A 22,087-nucleotide genomic window follows, 5' to 3' on the forward strand; every position below is an offset into this window, starting at 1 on the left:
TGAAATCTAAGTATCTTTTCACGCATGCTATATATTTAAGCGGCACTCAACTGCCAGCGCTGCAGGAAGAGCACTAGGTGACTTCTTAGTTCTTTGTGGGATCTGCAACTTTCCCGAAGAATAAGATGGCCTCAGTAGGCCAGTCCATAATTAAGAACATGAGCGGGCGATTTAGTTTAATTTCAGGTGGGAGGGACGTAAGTCCAATTTCAGTAAAAGTGACAGCTGCAGCTTCAGTGCCATTCTCATGGACATTTAAATAAGCTTGGTGAATAGCCTGTAAAGAAAGCAAACAAACATTAGTACAGACAGTGACCCAGAGTTAAGTATATGAGAGACTCCTGCTCCTTCAGAGGAATCCATTGAAAGTCTTTGTCGACTTTGTCACTTCTTACTCTCGTGATCTCTTGATCTCACCCTCCCAACCAATCATGTGTGTGTGTAAAATGTCATCTTGCACCTGTTAGCCTGGAGGAAGAAACTGAGAAGGTTTCCTTATGATCTCTCCTCTCCAAAATGATCCTTAATGATGTGTGATTCCAATGGTCTGTGTCCCATGACACCAATGAGCCCTATGCTGCTCCCAACACACAGTCAGCGCAGCATTTTAAAGAGTTGTGGGTATTGTATAGAAGCCTGAGGAGCAGGGTGCCTGGACAGCCTTGCCTTATTAGAGATCATATCTTAGACTTGCTTCACACATGATTTTTTCATCTATTGAGAGGAATTCTGGATGGAAGGAAATGTGAGCACTCTTCCACATGTGAAAAATTGCACAAGTGTATCTTAAGTTGTATTTGTTTTCATGTAGAAGACACTGTGCACATGAATTTTGCTTACAAGGGAATGATCTCCATGTGTGGTGCCACATTCAAGTACTCTAAACCTCAACTTTATTTGAACCCTCAAATATGTATCTGACCCAGAAAGCAACATATCAATGTGGAGTCTTACATTCAATTCTTACACTATGTTGCATTTTGATAAACCTACCTTAGTAACCTTCACCTCAGGCTTCCCAGTAATTCCAGAGAGGTCTGCTTGGTCTGTGAATAATTCAGTTATACCCATTCTACTTAGTATCTCTATAAGATCATAGCGTCCACGAATCATTAACTTTGGAAGGTGAAGTACTATTCTCCTATTGAAAGTAGAATCAAAGGCTATTAAGATTTCACTCTTAGAAAATGTTTAGATGACACAATTTGTAGACACTTTACAGTTTGGCTAGATAAAAAATGTCAAGACTAAAGTTGTAAAAATAAGCACAACAGTGTAAAAATGCTACCTAATATTCACACAGCTTTAAATTAAAAATGTGTATTTCCTTTTGGATTAAACATTTCCCCCAACTTTTATTATGTTTCAGTCAGAGGAATGGAGTCAATATGGTGGATTTAAGCACACATAGACCTCTGCTGAATATAACATTTTGTATGTGACTACTGTTCCTTCTCTCAGATGCTAAGTGCATCAGTGGTGGTAGTGGGAGCAATTCTCCCTATGTGGTGCCAAAGGAGACAAACAGCCCATCTACAGCCTCAATACACAGTTGCTGTTTGCTTGAACCAGCCCACCGATCCAGAATGCAGTACAGGCTTAGATTATCACAAACAGGCTGCATAGAAATGTAGACCACTCCCCTGAGTTTTATTTCAGGGCAGGTTTTCTTTTGGTTTCACTGCCAATCCATGGGTGAATTGATTTACTTTGCAGTGTTTTCTAAGGGACAAATCAGGGATAAAAAAATAGGACTCTTCTTTTGATTTAGACCATTGGCCCTCTTAGCCTAGTATTGTTGACAACAGGGCCAGCCTGCCCATGCAATGGGCTGAAGCATCTGCATTGGGCAGTGGCACCCAAGAGGTGGTCCCCTTGTGGGCGCTGTACCCACCCTGCCACCGACGGAGAAGAGATGGAAGCAGCTTTCGCCAAGATCTTTTGAGAGCTAACTAGAACCCAGATAAGGAAGGTTTCGCAGGGGTGGGGGTGGGTTTTGCTGTCAAGACAGCTGTGGGAAAGCACCTTCCCATTTTGCCTCAGGCATTGAAACAGGATGGGCCATTCCTGGTCTACCATGACTGGTTGCTGTTCTCATAGATTTCAGACAAAGGCCGTGAAATCCAGCCCTGCCTTGAGATGAGGCCTGAGGCTTTCTGCATGCAAGGCATGTGTTCTGTGACTCAGCTATGGTCCTTCCCATGAATAACTGGTTGCAGCTAGCGGGGCAGTCTGGGTAATGAAGAGGTGCCAAGAAGGTGAAAAGGACTATCATAGACAATTCAGGGGAGATGAGACTTTGGGATTAGAGAACTTTAAGCATGGTTGGGAAGATTAATAATTGGCCAAGTAGCTACTTTTCAGTCTCTGAACTGAAGCTTAAGCTGATCCACCACAAGAGGGATGGAGGGGTGGCCTCATTCCCCCCTCCCCCACATTGTAATTAAGTGTTCATGGCAGGTTTCCTCTCTTAAATGTTAATAAAGTTGTGGTCCTAGTGTGTCTTCCTACTTATACCAGGCGTGCGCACTATTTGTGTCCACTGTACATGACATCTTTGGGTTTGTTTTCAAGCAGTACTAGCAGATGGTAACACCTGTACTCAATGCGAACTTTGAATAGTAAACTCCATTAGAACCTCTTTTGTGCCTATTGAATATATATTTATATAACCAGCCTAAGGTTAGTACACACACACACACACGAGAGTAATTTTAATGCTCGCTAAATCTAATATTTTAAATATTAATTATATTGTAATTTGTTACGATGTACTTATGAAATAAAAGGTTGGGTGTACCCCCCCCCCCGCCGCCGCCAAAGAACAGGGAAGTGTTGTCCAGTAGCTTGCATTTTCTGTTCTCTGTGAAGAGAACAGGAAGCCCTAGATTGTATCATGTTCCATGGACACACTGAATAAGGACTTGAATCTGTATTGTAAGCATTTCGCTCTAGAATCAGAAAACATCTGTGCAAGAGATGTGGGCTTATTAGCACTGATGGATTTTGCTTTTCTTCCACAGAGATCAGGGTGGAACAAAGGGTTCTGCTCCCTGCTATTTAATCATACAAGATAATAACAGCTCTGAGGCTGAAAGATGCGGACTTGCTTCAGGTCACCCAGTGAGCAGGAATGGCTATTAAAGTCCTGCTTGTTCCAGGTGTAATGCCCCCTTTGTGGTGATTTGTCTGCTAGAGCACACAGACTTACTGTTGCCTCACTGATTTCATCCATTTTAGCAAGACGTCTCTGTTCAGACCATCTTCCACTTGCTTCAGTTTCCCTTGATCAGGCAGAATGAAGAATGCTATGGCACCGCTTTTGTAAGGGAGCTGCACCACCTCACAGGACAGACTTTCATCATAGTACGTCTTAAAAGTGCTGTCTTTGATCATCATGGGAACTTTCACTGTTGTTTGCTCATCCACAAAGAAGTCTTCTTCTCGAGTGTTCTGACTATTAAAAGGACTTTCCCAATAATCTAATGAGGACAAAAACAAGAGGGTACAGGTCATTCCCATAAGATCTGGTTTGGATGGGCGGGGTATAAATAAATTATTATTAGTATTATTAGTATTATTATTATCTCAGAAGCAGCCATTCGCTAGGCTTCCAGAGACAGTGAGTCTGCAGAGTTCTGCTAGGAGATCTTGTTTCCACTCCAGCTGCCCTAAAAGTCTGGGAACTGATGGTTCCTGGTTGTTTTTCCTCATTTAATTGGCTTACAGTGTGAAATATTTCTTCTTGATGCTCCATCAAGAAACATGCACTACCCTCAAGATGGAATTTGGACCTCAGTTCAGTGCTTCACCTCAGTCTGAGGCTCATTGTAACCTGCTTTTTAAAAAATAATAATAATATTTATTGCTTTTCCAACAATTTAAACAATACACACAAAAAGAACAATATAATACAACACACAAACACCACACAACACCAACACATTAACAAAACAAAACAAAAACAATCCAAAACACATCAAACAACTTCAATATCCCATCCTTCATTCACTTATTTCAACGACCTCCTCACACCTCCCTTTTTGTATTCCACTTCTATTAATTGTTTCAGCAATTCCTTTCCATCTTCCTCTGTTTTCTATCCTATAATTATCTTAACACATTCTAACCTTATTTTTCCTTTAATATTCTATTAATCTATTTATACTTAATTCCTTATAACATTTCTACTAAAGCCATATAACTTCATTCCAACATTCTTCTAACATTCATTAATTTTACAGTATTTATGTAAATAGTCTTTAAACTTTTTCCAGTCTTCTTCCACCGACTCTTCTCCCTGGTCTCGGATTTCTGCCAGTCATTTCCACCAGTTCCATATAGTCCATCAACTTCATCTGCCATTCTTCCTGGGTAGGTAAATCTTGTGTCTTCCAATACTTCACGATGAGTATTCTTGCTGCTGTTGTTGCATACGTAAAAAAATTTCTATCCTTCTTTAACACCAATTGGCTGACCATGCCCAGGAGAAAGGCCTCTGGTTTCTTCAGGAGGGTATATTTAAATACCTTTTTTATTTCGTTATAAATCATCTCCCAGAATGTCTTAATCCTTGGGCATGTCCACCAAAGGTGAACTCTAATCCTCAGATTCGTCTGTTTTTCTTTAAGTTTAATCATAGCAAGCGTCAACTTATGTTCATCAAGTTGCCTCTGTAGGGCTGGGACTCTCTCTCTCTCCAGTTGTGTTACTTTACATTCAGCAGCAACGGCTTTCTCCCTGGCTTCCTCCGCAGTTTGCCGTATCAAAGTAGATTCCTGTATCAATTTCTGCGTGGTTTCTGTATTGGTATTGTTCATACTTTCTGTATTTAAGTTGATTTTAGTAATTGCAACATCCACTTTCGCATTTATCACGTCTATCTTCTTGTGAAGCTGTTCCAGTGAATCATTTATCTTATCTAATGCAACCGCTAAGGCCTCTTCTGTCGACATTCCTCTTGGTTTTGAGTGTGCTGGTGCAGAGGCAGCAGAAGAAGAAGCAGGGGGGCCTGATGTTGAGCCTCTCCTGGGTTGCTGCCAATTCCTCCCAGACCTTAATGTTTTTTCAGCAGTTGACTGGTCTGTTTTTTCCTTTCCATTTGCCATAACACTTAAAAGATTCAAGGTCAGTCCCAGAGTCTCCCAGTTTTTTATCTTGCAGCTGGAAATTCCCCTAGTCCAGCTCTTATAAAGCAACCAGTTTCAAAGGCTTCCACTAGGGGAAAACAGTTTCTATTTATATTAGTCAATAATGTCCTCTTTTAAACACAGTTCAAACAATCCAAAGTTAGTTTCAGTTTTCATTTACTTTTAATCCTTTTTAAAAGCAGCCGGAGACAGTAGAAACAATGTATTTCTCTTATTTAGCTAACTGTCAATGAACGTTCTAAACGCTGTCAATGAACAATCCAAAAAATGTCAGTCCTGCTAGCAGCCCGTTTCCAGGGTCAGAGCGGCGGTATTTTAGCTCTCTTCACTCTCCTGCAGGCATACTCAGTCCACAACTCCCCCCCCTCCTTCTCCTGCCTCCAAGGGGGGGGGGTTAATGTTCTTTACCGATAGAAATTTAGTCTTTTACAAAAGGCTTTCCAAAATTTCAGCTTGCAGCCTCATTGCTTCAGTCTATTTACAAAAGGGGAAGGTGGACTTCCTGTATTGAACCTCCCCGTTTCGATACCAAATTAAACGTTTAAAAATCCAATTCTCCCACTTCAGCTCTACTCACGGGTAATTACTTTGAAGTCAAATTGTCCACAGGAAAAAGTCAGTGCTCTCCGGCGACAGCTATGCGGCTCCACTCCGTGGAAGAAGCAGACGATTCGAAGCACCGCAACGCTCACCCCACGTCGCTCCGGACCCCCGAAACCGGGTTTCCCCACAAGTAGGGGAGGCGCAAAGGGTGCCCGCCGAATCCTACATTCACAGGCTTCTCCCGCCTGTGATTTTTTGCGGGTCTCCGCCTTTGCCGTGGCGGCCAGACCCAAATTCCCACGGAGCAAATTCCTCCCGATCAGAGGAATTCCACCATTACCGGAGGCACCAACCCAGAAGTCTCATTGTAACCTGCTTGATTCAGCTGTCAGTCTATCTGCTTAGTCCACCTCCCCTTCATTATCTGAAGAACAACAGTGATTGTAACTCTCCCCCCCCCCCTTTTACTAGAACGTGATGGAATTTGTAGGCATAACAGCCTCTCTAACATTGATAAAGTCTACAAAGTTGCAACTAATTCCCATTAACTTTCTTGTGGTGGTAGTGGTGGGGAATTGAATGGAATTTGCAGGCAAGATCACATGCAAAATTTCCTGCAAAATTTCAAAAGGACAGATGCTGTGTTATTTCCAGCAAAGGCTGGTGTTACAATTCTGGGGTGGGCAAAAAAAATGAGTCACTTAAATATCCCGTAGTGCTTTGTGGGTCTGACCTTTGCAAGTATGAGAGAGCTGCCATTTGATCAGAAACCTGCCAAATTGTGAACAAACTGGGCCAGGGTCCTTTGTGCTGCACACTTTTAATAAGACATGGAGGGACAACTAAAAGGGATTTGCTTTCCAGTTAAAACTACAGTGGTACCTCGGGTTAAGAACTTAATTCGTTCCGGAGGTCCATTCTTAACCTGAAACTGTTCTTAAACTGAAGCACCACTTCAGCTAATGGGGCCTCCTGCTGCCGCCACGCCGCCGGAGCACGATTTCTGTTCTTATCCTGAAGCAAAGTTCTTAACTCGAGGTAATATTTCTGGGTTAGCGGAGTCTGTAACCTGAAGCGTATGTAACCCGAGGTACCACAGTATTGCCCCAATTACAAGTTTAACCTATCAATCACAATAGAGCTCTTTCTTCCCTCACCTTTTGCTTTCCCTTCCCCCATCATTTAACCCAGGAATAATTATGTACGCAGGAAGTTAAGAGAATACACTTTTGTTATGTACTGAGTTAAATAGCATCCAAAATGCAGCGGTCTGATTGGTCCTAGAACAATGCAGCAGTATGACTGGTCCACAGGAGCCACCCAATCCAGCTCCAGGAGGAAGTGAATCCACAACCTGATTGGCCTACAGGAGAATCCTGGAATTACCAATCATGTGCGGCCCATTGTGTAAATAATGTATATAAAGCAGATATTGTGAGGAAACTTTCATTCCTCATTACTATGAGCTGAATAAAGAGCATGAAATCCACACTCGACTCCGAGTATATTTCAACTTTTTAGCTGATGCTCGCGAGAAGCTTTCTTTTTCTTTTTTAAAGAGCTGAATCTGCAAAGCACTACAGAGTTCTTCAGGGGCCCTGCTTTGAATTATCCCACCTTGTATGCATCCTGCTTCTAGTCTGACAAGGCCCAAATCTGTCTGCCCTCATGGTTTGGTTCAGTATTCATCTGAATACAGAAGAAACCCATGGTATTTGCCTTATTCTGAGCCAATAGGGAAAGCTCCGGGGTGGCAGGAGACTACATGCTATGCTGAACGCAGTTTCTGTAGCTCTTCTTCCCAAATGAACCCATCTCATTACAAGCAGAAAGAGTGATAATCTTGAAGGTTAGTTATTACCAGCAGGGCAATACCATTGGAGAAGGTCATTTTTCCTCCCCTGCCCTCAAGTTGATAGACATTGCCATTCAAATGGTCTGCATGTGCTCTGCCATGTGCTCAATTTGGTGGGGCAAGACTTACCCGGGGCCCCCAGTATTTTATTTAAGTTGGCTCTCCTGCAACAGATACAACAGATTGAGCAGTATCTAGCACTAGTGCTTAAGCAGTGGACATTTTAAGTTAGTTACAACACCCTGCAATAATAATAAAGTAAACTCCATCTGACTTACCTCTCATGTAAAGAAAACTTATAATAACCAATATAGCTCTTGTATCAAGATCCTTGACAATATCAGTTATTTTTCCATGGGTTTTCTCCTTTATGTAGTTATTGATTTGGTTCTCGGCTTCTGTAGCATTCTTGAAGTTAGTAGGAAGAACATCAGCCTGATAAAAATATTTGACATTATTCAAGAACTTTTTCCGCAGCTTAAATTTCTTATTTGGGAAAAGGGTATTCCCAATGCTCCGTTGGATTTCGGCCTCAGTACTGTTTAGCTTCTGGATAAGATGACGGAAACCTCTATGAATTTCCTGCTCGCTGATATCTGTCTGGTTAAAGCAAAGTCCTGACAAAAGCTGACTCCGAGTGGTAGATTTGGCTGCCAGCACCAGCAAAGCCAAGGGCATGGAAATGATTGTAGGAGAAAATAAAATGTTTTTCTTAGGAGCCTCTGCAGCAACCTGGCGGTAGAATTTAAAGGCAAACTCAGTATTCCCTGGGGCTATCTTCTCATAGGATAAATTGCCTGGTTGACTGGTCTGACAGTTAGCAACAGCTAAGAGTCCAGCAAAAATCAAGTACAGATTGAAATGAGGCATTGTGTTCCTCTGAAAGTAACCTGTAAAGAATGACATTTCTGTTACTAGATCCAGTGACAATAATATAGTCATTGCCTAGTTTGCATATAAAGCCAATCTGTGGTTTGTTGAGCCAGAATGTGGTTTGTTTGAATGTCTGAACCTAGTGCAGACTAACCATGGTTTGTTTTGGGCAGCAAACCACAAACTGCTTGCCTTACAGACCAGGACTTGCTTTAACTGTTGTTTGGCATTATGCCTGAACTCCCCAGCCATGTTTAACCATGCTTTGTTTGCCACTACCCCAAGCTCCATACAATTGCCAACCTACAGACACATGAGACAAGAAAATAGAAAAGCAAAGAAAGTTCTGAAGAAAGAAGACATGGTGTCTGGATACATAGGTAAGAGGTGCATCTAACATAACATCCACCCAAACAAGCCATGGATTGGTATTATGTCTGAACACAGGAAACTCTCTTGAGGTGTTTGCTTTCCAGATGGCATTCTTTATGATGATTGACCTATGGGAGTCCGTTCAGTGGTGGATCCTATCTCATTGCTGGGACTAGCCTAGAATAGCATTTGGCTTTTTTGCTGCTGCATCACACCGTTGACTCATGCTAGGGTTGTGGTTTACTAAGACCCCTAGATCCTTTTCACCTGTACTACTAGTAATCCAGGCGTCCACCATCTCATATTTGTGCAGCTGGTTCTTCCTACCTAAGTCTAGAACCTCCCCGTGGTTGAGCCCAGTTTTCCAATCTGTTCATTTTGAATCCCGATTCTGTATTCTGCAGCATTAGCTCCCCCTCCCAGTTTGGTGTCATTTGCAAATTTAATTAGCATCCCCTCAACAACAAGCTGGGGACAGAACCCTGCAGACCCCACTTGTCCCTTTTTTCCCTGGATGGTAAGGAGCTGTTAGTGAGCACTCTTTGTGTTTGGTCAGTCAACCAGCTACAAATCCACCTAACAGTTATCTCATGCAGCCCACAGGTTAGGTTACCAGCTTCTCTGCACATATATATGGAGAATATAATGCAGAATATCATGGGGGACTTTGTCAAAAACCTTACTGAAATCAAGATACACTACATCCACATCATTCCCCTGATCCACCAAACTTGTAAGTTTATATTTAAAAAAAATGAAATGAGATTCATCTATCATGACTTGTTTTTGAGAAACCCATGTTGGGTTTTAGTAATCACAGCATTCTTTTCTAAGTCTGTTTCATTATCTGTTCTAGGACCTTTCCTGGTATCAATGCCAAGCTCACCAGTCAGTAGTTATTTGTTCAATTTGCATGATTCAAATCTCTGACTGGCAAGCCAGAGCCTGGAATTTCATGCTAATAATTCAAAGTTTATCTTTATTTTACCCTAAGAAAGTGATGTAGTTTGCTGGCACTGCAAATAGTGCATACTTTTCCAATTTAAAATAATATTTCTGTGACAAATTGGAGTTGTGGTCTGGCTGTCTATGGAACATTGTTTTAATCAAGAGTGGATTGGTTTAAATTCAGGCAAGTTTAATCTCAAGATGGGGTTCCATTAAAAGGCTAATTTGAAGCACTGATTTGAATCACCTTGTACATATGAGAAACAGGTTAATAACTGAAAGGAATGACCCGAGTTGCAATGGGTATAGTGGCGCTGTGGTCTAAACCACTGAGCCTCTTGGGCTTGCCAGTCAGAAGGTCAGTGGTTTGAATCCCCAGGACGGGGTGAGCTCCCATTGCTCTGTCCCAGCTCCTGCCAACCTAGCAGTTCAAAGGCATGCAAGTGCAAGTAGATAAATAGGTACCATTGGGAAAGGTACATAGTGTTTCCGTGTGCTCTGGCTTCCGTCACAGTGCTCTGTTGTGCCAGAAGTGGTTTAGTCATGCTGGCCACATGACCCGGAAAGCTGTCTGCACACAGACGCCAGCTCCCTTGGCCTGAAAGCGAGATGAGCGCCACAACCCCATAGTCACCTTTGACTGGACTTATCCATCCAGGGGTCCTTTACCTTTTTTACCTTTTTTTACCTAGTCCTTTGCATAGGATCACCTCAAATGTATGCTCACACCCCACAAGTACACTCCTTAACATTCATCCTTGTAGCACTGGGCTAATGAAAGAATTGCTTTTGCATCCCCCTGGCCCAGAAGCACACATACCAAGTTAAGATTAAAGAAATTCAATAGGTGTTTGCAAGGACAGCAGGAAAATATTCTGGCAACAAGCAACTAGCAGATTTTTAAAAAACCATTTTAAAACATAGTATTGTATGTTACCTTCATAGATCATATGATAATCTGTTTCCCACTGTGAGAGTTCCAGCAAAGTACCCAATGCTGTACCTAAAGTTTGAGAGTGCAAGGTGGTCTTTCTCACTCAGACTTCCTGCTTCTATGTGCTCTGAATCTTGACTACTTGATACTTATATGGAAAAATCCTCAATGAAGTCCAATGCAATCTCAGTGGTGAACAAGCCACTCCCTCAATTAAGTGTCCCAAATAACCAATCATATTCTGCAGCATCATGCTACAGCATGAGCAGCATTGCCAGAATAGTTTCTTAAACAAAGGAAGGACGTGAGAGATGCCTATCAGAAGCTAGAGCTGGTCTAGCCACTTGCCTAACTCAGTTTCCCCATCTCTCTGACCTTTATGAGATTGCAACAGTTTGAACAGTTTTCCTTTGGGGAAGGACTCCAGCTCAGTGGTAAAGCCGCTGCTTTGAGCACAGAAGGTTACTGAAGACCTTCTTTCTAATCAGCAGAAAAGACACGGGAGATAATCCTGAGAAGTCAGAGCCAGCAGCATGAACGTGCCTGTTTCCCCACCTCTCCAGCTTTTACATGGTTGCCTCAAGTTATTTATTATCTAAATAATGGCTTCTATTGTTTGATTTTCTGATTAACAAACCAAACCAAAGGGGTTGTTTTGGGAGTGTTTCACATCATCTGCCTTGCAAATATGTTAATGTACAATAGCTCCTTGCGTAACAAAGCAAATTGGGGAGGTTCAGGGTCGTCATTCATGTTAATAAGTCAGCTCACATGGTATATATCGGCTCTTCAGCTAACAGCTGATCCAAATGCTCATGCTAAATTAACCTTGTGAGGTAATCCAGATTGGAAGACCAAGAGACAGTCTTTTTGGGAGAAATGGATGGAATGTGGCATACAGTGGTACCTCAGCTTAAGTACTTAATTTGTTCTGGAGGTCCGTTCTTAACCTGAAACTGTTCTTAACCTGAAGCACCACTTTAGCTAATCATAGAATCATAGAGTTGGAATAGACCACAAGGGCCATCGAGTCCAACCCCCTGCCAAGCAGGAAACACCATCAGAGCACTCCTGACATATGGTTGTCAAGCCTCTGCTTAAAGACCTCCAAAGTAGGAGACTCCACCACACTCCTTGGCAGCAAATTCCACTGTCGAACAGCTCTTACTGTCAGGAAGTTCTTCCTAATGTTTACGTGGAATCTTCTTTCTTGTAGTTTGGATCCATTGCTCCGTGTCCGCTTCTCTGGAGCAGCAGAAAACAACCTTTCTCCCTCCTCTATATGACATCCTTTTATATATTTGAACATGGCTATCATATCACCCCTTAACCTCCTCTTCTCCAGGCTAAACATGCCCAGCTCCCTTAGCCGTTCCTCATAAGGCATCGTTTCCAGACCTTTGACCATTTTGGTTGCCCTCCTCTGGACACGTTCCAGTTTGTCAGTGTCCTTCTTGGACTGTGGTGCCCAGAACTGGACACAGTACTCCAGGTGAGGTCTGACCAGAGCAGAATACAGTGGCACTATTACTTCCCTTGATCTAGATGCTATACTCCTATTGATGCAGCTCAGAATTGCATTGGCTTTTTTAGCTGCCGCGTCACACTGTCGGCTCGTGTCAAGTTTGTGGTCAACCAAGACTCCGAGATCCTTTTCACATGTACTGCTCTCAAGCCAGGTGTCACCCATCTTGTATTTGTGCCTCTCATTTTTTTTTGCCGAAGTGCAATACTTTACATTTCTCCCTGTTAAAGTTCATCTTGTTTGTTTTGGCCCAGTTCTCTAATCTGTCAAGGTCGTTTTGAAGTGTGATCCTGTCCTCTGGGGTGTTAGCCACCCCTCCCAGTTTGGTGTCATCTGCAAATTTGATCAGGATGCCCTTGAGTCCATCATCCAAGTCGTTGATAAAGATGTTGAATAAGACCGGGCCCAAGACAGAACCCTGTGGCACCCCACTAGTCACTCTTCTCCAGGATGAAGAGGAACAATTAATGAGCACCCTTTTGGTTCGGTCAGTCAGCCAGTTACAAATCCACTGAGTGGTAGCATAGTCAAGATCGCATTTTGCCAGCTTCTTTACAAGAATATCATGGGGCACCTTGTCGAATGCCTTGCTGAAATCAAGGTAGGCTACATCCACTGCGTTCCCTTCATCTACCAGGCTTGTAATTCTGTCAAAAAACGAGATCAGGTTAGTATGACATGACTTATTTTTCAGAAATCCATGCTGACTATTGGTGATCACAGCATTCCTTTCTAGGTGCTCACAGACTGTTTGCTTAATGATCTGCTCCAGAATCTTCCCTGGTATTGATGTCAGACTGACTGGGTGATAATTATTTGGGTCCTCTCTTTTCCCCTTTTTGAAAATAGGGACAACATTTGCCCTCCTCCAGTCTGCCGGGACTTCGCCTGTTCTCCAGGAATTCTCAAAGATAGAGAATTGCCTCCTGCTGCTGCTGCGCCCCCAGAGCACGATTTCTGTTCTCATCCTGAAGCAAGGTTCTTTTTTAAAAAAAGATGTTTATTAAGTTTTCACAAATTATAAAATACAAACACACACACACAAAAACAAACAAGTATAATTTCAAGTCCTTATTCTCCTGAACCTCACTTCACCGACCTCCTCATACCTCCCCTTTCTGCATTCCAATTTCAACTATTTAGTTCAGCAAATCCTCACCCTTGATTTAATCTAATTGTAATCCTTTCTTTTCTTTTAGCCTAATCTTTACAGCTGTAATCCGCTTGCTTCTATAGCCGCAACATTTTAACACTCATTAATTTTACAATGTCTCTTAAGATAAATCTTAAATTTCTTCCAATCTTCTTCCGCCGTCTCTTTTCCCTGGTCTCGGATTCTGCCAGTCATTTCAGCCAGTCCCATGTAGTCTATCATCTTCATCTGCCATTTTTCCAGAGTGGGTAGATCTTGTGTCTTCCAATACTTTGCGATGAGTATTCTTGCTGCTGTTGTAGCATACATAAAAAAAGTTCTGTCTTTCTTTGGCACCAATTGCCCGACAATGCCCAAGAGAAAGGCCTCTGGTTTCTTAAGGAAAGTACATTTAAGTACCTTTTTCATTTCATTATATATCATTTCCCAGAAAGCCTTAATCTTTGGGCACGTCCACCAAAGGTGATAGAAAGTACCTTCCGTTTCTTTACATTTCCAACATTTATTATCAGACAAGTGGTAAATTTTTGCAAGCTTGACTGGAGCCATGTACCACCTATACATCATTTTCACTGAAGCAAAGTTCTTAACCTGAGGTAATATTTCTGGGTTAGTGGAGTCTGTAACCTGAAGTGCATGTAACCTGAGGTACCACTGTATATGCATTAGATCAGTTGATAAGCTCAGATGGATAATTTTAATCACTTCCTATTCTGCAGCTAAGGTATCAATTAACCATGAATGTAAAATGACAATATTTTCAATTACAACATCTGTCGGTGTATTTTTATGGCCTATCTGCTTTGAGTGCTTCAGCATTTCCTATACTGCTGGAGAGAATTACTGGATCCTTACAGAAAATTCAACCTATAACCACTATTTATAAATACTGAATGCATAGTTAGAGAAATTTGGAACAGGGAATTAGAGAGTAGTATACAGCATAAACAATAGAAAAGTGCTTTAGAAGCTGTACAGAATGTTTCCCTGAACATGAAGTTGATTATGCAAAAATTAATATTTAGAATATATGGGACTCCACAAACTTTGTACAGGAATGCACTGTCTAATATAGATATATGAGGTCTGTCAGACTGCTCTTCTTCCCAGACTCAGAGGGAAAATGGTGAAAAACAGGTTATTTATTGGGAGAGAGTGTCTTTTGCAGCTGTTGTTAACGCTGCAAAACAACATAGCACAGGACACAGCAATGGAGAAAATAGGAAATCAGCTCTGCCCAAGGCCTGCTGGATAACAGCAACAATTGGGGGAAAGAAAGACATAACATCTTATAAGGACAAGACAAAACACCACGAACAATTGCCACACACAGGAATTACAAGGATATAGTTTTAGTTCCTTACTTGTAGCTTTATAAATCATTGAATATGCCAACACAAATAGAAGTTATTAATATTGCAGTTGTTGTATAAGGGATATTATTATGACTGGAATGTAATAGAAAGTAATAAGATTTTGGAATGCAGAAATAAAGCAAATAATCAATTCATCCAGGGGGCCACTTTATCTAAATTATCTGGTTCACGCATATGGTTTCATCCATCCCATATATGCATGCATAAACAACAGTACGACTAATATTCACTATTATAAATACAAATGAATGAAACATCACTGTCATCATCATCATCATTTATGTACTGTCCTTCCAGTGATCTGAGGCTTCAGGAAGCTCTTCGCAAGCCTTGGGAGCCTGCGGGAATTCCCGTTGGGCTTCCTAGGTTTGCGGATAGCAGCCTGCATCTCGAAGCCTGGGGCACGCTGCACAGCGCGCCCCGGGCTTTGGTTCCCCGACCTGGTTTGGAGGCTGGCTTCTCCCCGCCGCCAGCCCCACAAGCTCGAGGGACAGCGGGGAGGCGCAGCATGCTTCAGGCAGATATCCGCAAGCCGTGGGAGCCCGGTGGGAAGTCATGCCGGTCTCCCAAGGCTTGCTGTGAATTTGAGGGATGGGATTAGGCTTTATGATCCCTTCTAATTCCTGGATCAGTGAATGATTCCATTGTGGAATTATCCAGGACAGGACCATAATGGCCCCTAAGTATGGGTCATTAGTATAAAAAAAGGAAGTTGCTTTGGGACACAATCTCTTTTTCCTGACTGGTGGTGAGAAGGTCAAAGGCCAGGGGAAATGTTTGTGTGGGTCTGAAGCAGGTAGAAGCCAGAGACTGCGAGCCATGCTTGCAGCGAAAGCCTTGCTTGATTTCTGTTGGAACCCAATGTGATGACTATGGGATAAACAAGACCATCTTGACCACCTGTTTAGGGAAGTTTTTAATGTTTTATATTTTATTGCTCCTCCTCCTCCTTCATGTTCTGTTAGGAGCCGCCCAGAGTGGCTGGGGAAACCCAGCCAGATGGGTGGGGTATAAATATTATTATTATTATTATTATTATTATTATTATTATTATTATTTATGTGGTGTTAGGCGAGGGGCAATATATCTGATGGGGGACATGGGTGTAGCCACAAGGGCAGCTTCCCTGCCTAAAAAAACAAAAAAAATTAACTAACTGACCGATTGTGTCACAGATAACTCTGTTTTGCCCCCATAACATAAAGCCTGCCCCACTCTAAAATAAATCCTGGCTACTCCCTTGATGGGGGACACATCATGCTTCTTCTGGGTAGTTCATCCACTATTGGTCCGTCCCCCCTGCACTCAGCTCTCATCTGTGGCTTCTAGCATGTGGCTCAGCGTGTGACAATGGCCACACCCCAGGAACAGCCTTTATACCCTCACCTGACTATATCAGGTGAGGGTAGTCATAGTAACAGAGCTATTTTAAAATAAAAAAAATTCCTTCCAGTAGCACCTTAAAGACCAACTAAGTAATGAGTGTGAAGCCACCCAATCTTAAACAACTTCTAACCCACAATAATACTACAACCAGACTTAACACGGACACTGGCACCAGAGCCTGCAATAAACCCAGATGCCAACTTTGCTGCCACATACACCCGGACAACACCATTACTGGCCCCAACAACATCACACATACCATCTCGGGACTATTTAATTGCTCATCGTCTAACATTGTGTATGCCATCAAATGCCAACAGTGTCCTTCAGCTCTCTATATTGGACAAACAGGCCAAACCTTACGCCAAAGAATAAACGGACATAAATCAGACATCAAGAATCACAAAACAGAGAAACCAGTAGGAGAACACTTCAATCTCCCAGGACACTCTATACAAGATCTCAAAGTAGCTGTTTTTACTACAAAGGAATTTCAGAAATAGACTGGAAAGAGAAGCTGCTGAATTGCAACTCATTACCAAACTTAAAACCATGGAGAGACCTGGTCTGAACAGAGACATTGGATTCTTATCTCATTATACATGACTAAGCCATTTTTCACCTTCTCACCCCTTGCCTTTTCCTGTAAGACCTATTGCAGTCATTAAGAGTCGTCAACAGGCTCATCTCAGCTATCTGCCAATCACCCATTCCCACCACCCTTCTGAGTAATACCCCTCCCCACCTTCTCACTATATAGAAGGATCTGGCAACTTCTGTTTCAGTGTATCTGAAGAAGTGTGCATGCACACGAAAGCTCATACCAAGAACTAACTTAGTTGGTCTTTAAGGTGCTACTGGAAGGAATTTTTTTATTTTGACTATGGCAGACCAACACGGCTACCTATCTGTAACTAGAGCTATTTTTGTCCTGTCTATTCATTTCATTGGGAATGAGTGGGACTAGTAGTGGATACAATCCCATTGTTACAAAAAAGAAACTAATATATTCCTTTTTAGCAATGTTATCATGGACTACCATTTTTAAATTTAAATCCTTTTAGCAATTATACTCTAGCCATAATGTAAATTGTCATTATTTGTATTATGCACCCCACCCCATGCAATACCTCACTAGCCTCTGGTTCTTCTTTCAACAGGAGAATAGAGCTTGCCCTTCCAAGGTTTACAATCTCTAGCAACTATGTTCTCCAAGAGATGTTAAGAAAAATGAATATTACAGAGATATTCACAAACAGAGCAAACCTCTCTGGAATTACTGGGAAGCCTGAGCTGAAGGTTTCCAAGGTAGGTTCCTCCAAATTCACCCTCTTATCCAAAGGCTCTATATTTTCTTTCACCCTGCATTTTAGGCCAGAGGTACACTTGTCTGAAGGTTCAGATGAATATAATTTGGGATTTAGAGTACTTGAACCACAATCCCATCTCTCATGGAGAGGAGGAGCCAAACATATTTTGTATCCCAGCTTTGCTTGAAGACAGTTGAAGGGAAGCCCCAATGCAGTTGGTCTCCCAACAGAACTTATTGAGAGACCCTGAAGCTCTACTTCTTCCTTTTCCCATCATGCCCGACCCTTGGTCATGTAGCCTGGGGTTGTGGGGAGTTGGGATCTAACAACATCAGGAGGGCTACAGCTTCCTCACTTCTGAATGCTAATGAGCAGAAAATTAGGTTTCATTAGCTTTGCGAAGACTGCAGTTAGCATTGGGGATGGAGGAGGAATGTAATTTATATGTATTACGTACCTGCTTGTATACTTGTATTACGTACCTACTTATGTCTGACCTGCTCATGCATTGTCTCTTTTTAAAACAAACAAACAAACAAACCAACAAACCTTTGATTAACCATGTGTGTGTGTACACATACACTATGTTTCTGCAGCATAATTTTGTAAGTATATTTTAAGTATATAATGTATTTTATAGAGTTGCCATATTTCAAGAATTTAAAATCTGGAGACAAAAGTTGTTCAGCTTTTGGAGGGGAATGAACCTCAAAGTTGCTGAGCTTTTTGGGGGGCAACCATCAGAACGGACAGGGCTCTTGCTTCTCATCATCATTAAGGGAGAGGCAAGATTTTCTGAAAATTCCATCACTTCCTTGAAGCTGACTGATACAAAAATATGATGCTTAGAGATGATTAGGAGGACTAGATTAATAGCCAATCAGAATGAGAAGTGACCACGTGAAGCTGTTTCTTAAGACATTCAATGGATTTGTCTGTTTCGAAGAACTAGATTTTCTCATACTAAAACCCTGATTCAGTCATTATGTTGTACTGAAGTATTGCTATCTTTCTTTGCAGGCTATTCACAAGGCTTACTTAAATGTCCACGAGAATGGCACAGAAGCTGCAGCTACTGCTGTTTTTGAAAGTGTCCCCTACTCCGTGCCCCCTGAAGTTAAGATCAACCGCCCCTTTCTGATGGTAACTGTTCATGAGAAAACCAGTACCGTCTTGTTCATAGGAAAAGTGAAGAATCCTACTGAGACATGACTGAACAACTTGTGCCGCAGCACAGAAAACTTTGGTTTCCAATATGAGGCATGTTTGAAAAGATGCTTTTAGGTATCAGGTACTAGGGCCATTGCTATAACATGTTCCCAAACAAATTAAACACTAGGTGAGTTGTCTGCAAAATCATTTGGTGTCTTGGTGAGTGATTGAGTTACTGAAATTAAGCCAGGAGTTTCTTTCCTGGCACCTGTGGGTTCCATGGCATCTGCAAAGGCTTTCACTGGTGCCCCTGGGTAGGAACCCCAAAGAGAGCTTTCAAGAATAGTAATGTTCTTCCCCCCTAGAAAGAATGTTATGGGGCAAAGTGTGCAAGTTCCTTCAAACAAAGGCTGGTAGAAGATACTGCATACCACAGATACCAGTCAGGCCCCCAGTGATAAACCTGGATTAATGAGTGCCCACACGTCCACAAAGCAGAAAGTTGCAGACCCAGGTCATGCATACCCCCTGCCACTTCACTATGCGGACCAGAAATGAAAGGCACCACACAATCAGTATGGGGTCGAATCAGGCCACAACTTTATTGACTACAGATGAAGAGGTTTGGCCTAGGCAATGGGTAACAATTTACTTCTGGACCGTCTGCCAGAAATGACTTCAAGGGTCAACCCAGCAGTGGGGATTCCTATGACTTACATCAAATGGGGTAATCCTGGCAGGGATTGCTGCCTAGAGGAGCACTGAGGCTCAGGTCCCCATTTGGGCATATGGACAGAAGCAACTCCTACACAGATCCCTTTATCTGGGTACCCAATTTCAGGAAGGTGAGGCGAGGGTACAAACGCCCCCTCCAGCCAAGACCAAGGTTACCCAGTGCCTAAACCACCAAACATCTGATGATTGCTATGATGTAGACAAAACCCTCAGGCCATAGCCAATTTGCCTGAAAGGCAATTTCCTACACAGCCCTGAATACAGTGGTACCTCAGGTTAAGTACTTAATTCGTTCCAGAGATCTGTACTTAACCTGAAACTGTTCTTAACCTGAACTTTAGCCAATGGGGCCTCCTCCTGCAGCTGCGCCGCCGGAGCCCAATTTCTTTTCTCATTCTGAAGCAAAGTTCTTAACCTAAAGCACTATTTCTGGGTTAGCAGGGTCTGTAACCTGAAGCGTATGTAACCTAAGGTACCACTGTACGGCTCCCGCAAGAGCTGTGTGCTCTTTAAAGGGAGCGCGGCTCTTGGAGGCTTTTCTGAGAGGTGGGGGCCGTGTGCTCTGTCCATTTCCCCACCTCCCACAAAAGCCAGGGATAGCTCCTCACTGCCCTGTGGAGGCTTTGCGTGGCTAAGCCAAAACCTAGATCAGCCAGCGGGATCGCAGCTGTCCTGGCTTCTTGCCTGGCCGCGCGCAGCCTCTCCTGGGCAAGGGGAGCCTTCATTCCCTGCCCGGGAGAGGCTGCACGCGGCTAAGGCTCCCCCAAGAGCCGCGCTCCCGTTAAAGAGCGCGAGGAGTGTGTGTGCAGCTCTTGGGGGCTTTTCCCCAGGAGGAAGAAGGGCAGCCCTTCTCCCTCCTTGGGGAAAAGCCCTGAAGAGCCGCACACATGCTCCATGCGGCTCTTTAAAGGGAGCACTGAGCAGAGCCTCCCGCCTGCATTTGCTCCATAAGACGCACAAACATTCCCCCTTACTTTTTAGGAGGGGAAAAGTGCATCTTATAGAATGAAAAATACGGTAATTGGCTCTTTTGATTGCATTATGATTTGGTATGGTTTGGTATTGTAGTAATGTGGCCTATGATCAGGACAAGACAGGATGTGTGTCTGCTTTTAAAGGAGGTTTCTTTCTGGCTACCAAAAAGAATAAGGACCAACTGAATAAAGAGCGTGACTTTGATCCGGTCCAAGAAACTGTCAGATATGCTTTCAAAAACGTATCTTCTCAAATGTGTGTATATAATGAAGTTGACATCTATGTAACTGAATATGAGAAAACTGTAAATATCCCTAAGGGTATTAGATTGCCATTTCCCTTTACACTGTTCCAATACTCTTAACGCTAAGAAAAAACATAAAGCGGTCAGACAGGAAAATAAGGAAAGACAGTTTATTTAACAGATACAAATCTTCAGACAACTGGGGCATATGCCCAAGGTGATCATTATGCAAACATGCAAGGACACCCGGGGGGGGGCAGACATGCCACGGAGTCAGGAACCGATAGCGCTTCCAGCAGTTCCGTTCAGAGGACAAACATCAGCGCCCCACAATCCCACCTAGGAAAAACTTTATACAACCATCTGCATTCATGTCCAAGAAAGAACTTGCTCCCCTAATAATAGTTTTGAGTATTAAGAAACAGCCCCTGCAAATAAGGGCAGCCAGGAGAAAAAACTCAACGGGAGACAAGCGATCTGCCCAAAGGCAAGGTAGACTGGGGATTCAAAACAACTTACTTAAATGACCTGTCAAGCACGGACCAATGAACACAACCAAACAGTGCCATCTTGTGTTTACTACACTGGTACTGCAGTGTAATCCCATATGCTCCCTTCATTGATCCACTATGTCAAAGAGCAATTGATTAGCGTAACTGAATTGCTACAATGTATCCACTGTAATTAATTACTTCCTGTCTATAAGGGCCTTCTCCAATTACGCAAACTTTCAAAATATTCTTATAAATTGACCGTTCCACGGATCTTCACCCTTCCAATTTAAGTCTGCTAAGGGGAAAGATGGCTACCAAAGGGAAGGGCTTGAGATGTGAACCTGGCAACCATAACCCCTAAAGCAGGAGATCACGTACTCAGCGAGCCTTGCCCAAGAGATAATATCAGACCCAGGTGTCAGACAGGTAGCCATCTCAAGAACAAAGACGGACTACCCAAGAAGGAATTTGGGTCTTGACTAAACAAAGAGACTGTGATTAACCTGACTGGGAGGGTCAGGAAACTGTAAATATCCCCTTTGTCTTCATCTATAGGTGTCTGGTGAAGGTCATGAGGAGGGAAGGGGCAGTCTCCCCATACTCAGGTTACTGCCACCAAACCTCCCCTTGTGTGACGAATCTATGATGTAGTAATGATGTACTTTTAGAGGTGTGCATATGTAATTTAGAAACTTATAAAAGTTTCGGTCCTCTTTTGTTTGAGGTCTTGCCTGTCTCTCTGTTGGATTGGGTAGGACCCTGCCATAGCAGTTGCTTTCTATCAAAATAAAGGTCAGGCTTCACAGCTGCTTCGCTTTAAGTTACTTTGGTTGTCGTCTAGTTTCTTTCTCTCTGACCACAGGAACCATCTAGTATCTTGCAGGCCCATCGTTTCTCTTAAGGACCCAGGTCGGTTTTGTTCTGTTTTTTCCTGCTGTATTGGACTGTTATTAATGAAAAATTAATAAAAATTATTTACAAAAAAATACACCAGTACAACAAAGTACTCCCAGCAGGATGAAGTAGGTGAAAAAGAGGAGTCCCAGGCAAATTAGGGGCTCC

The 22,087-nt window shown here is 42.7% G+C and overlaps 2 protein-coding genes across 2 annotated transcripts in view; one reads left to right on the plus strand and one right to left on the minus strand.

Moving 5' to 3' along the window:
* The window catches only part of LOC310710875 (alpha-1-antitrypsin-like), a gene marked incomplete at its 5' end in the record, with an annotated part of 70,368 nt that extends 51,587 nt beyond the window's left edge, over positions 1–18,781 (plus strand). The window contains one exon of the mRNA XM_083512134.1: positions 18,446–18,781. Within this exon, the coding sequence (XP_083368260.1) occupies positions 18,446–18,637 (192 nt within the window). The 3' untranslated portion in view covers positions 18,638–18,781. The remainder of the gene's footprint in view (positions 1–18,445) is intronic.
* LOC310710878 (alpha-1-antiproteinase 2-like) lies at positions 86–8,226 on the minus strand (the record flags this gene model as incomplete). Its single annotated transcript, XM_083512155.1, has 4 exons — positions 86–277; positions 994–1,141; positions 3,212–3,482; positions 7,827–8,226. The coding sequence occupies 4 exons, from the start codon at positions 8,224–8,226 to the stop codon at positions 86–88; spliced, it is 1,011 nt and encodes a 336-aa protein (XP_083368281.1).
* Positions 18,782–22,087: the final 3,306 nt, after the last annotated feature.

This window comes from Podarcis liolepis (genome assembly GCF_965112155.1).
Source record: "Podarcis liolepis genome assembly, chromosome: 1".
In the NCBI taxonomy this organism is placed as follows: domain Eukaryota; kingdom Metazoa; phylum Chordata; class Lepidosauria; order Squamata; family Lacertidae; genus Podarcis; species Podarcis liolepis.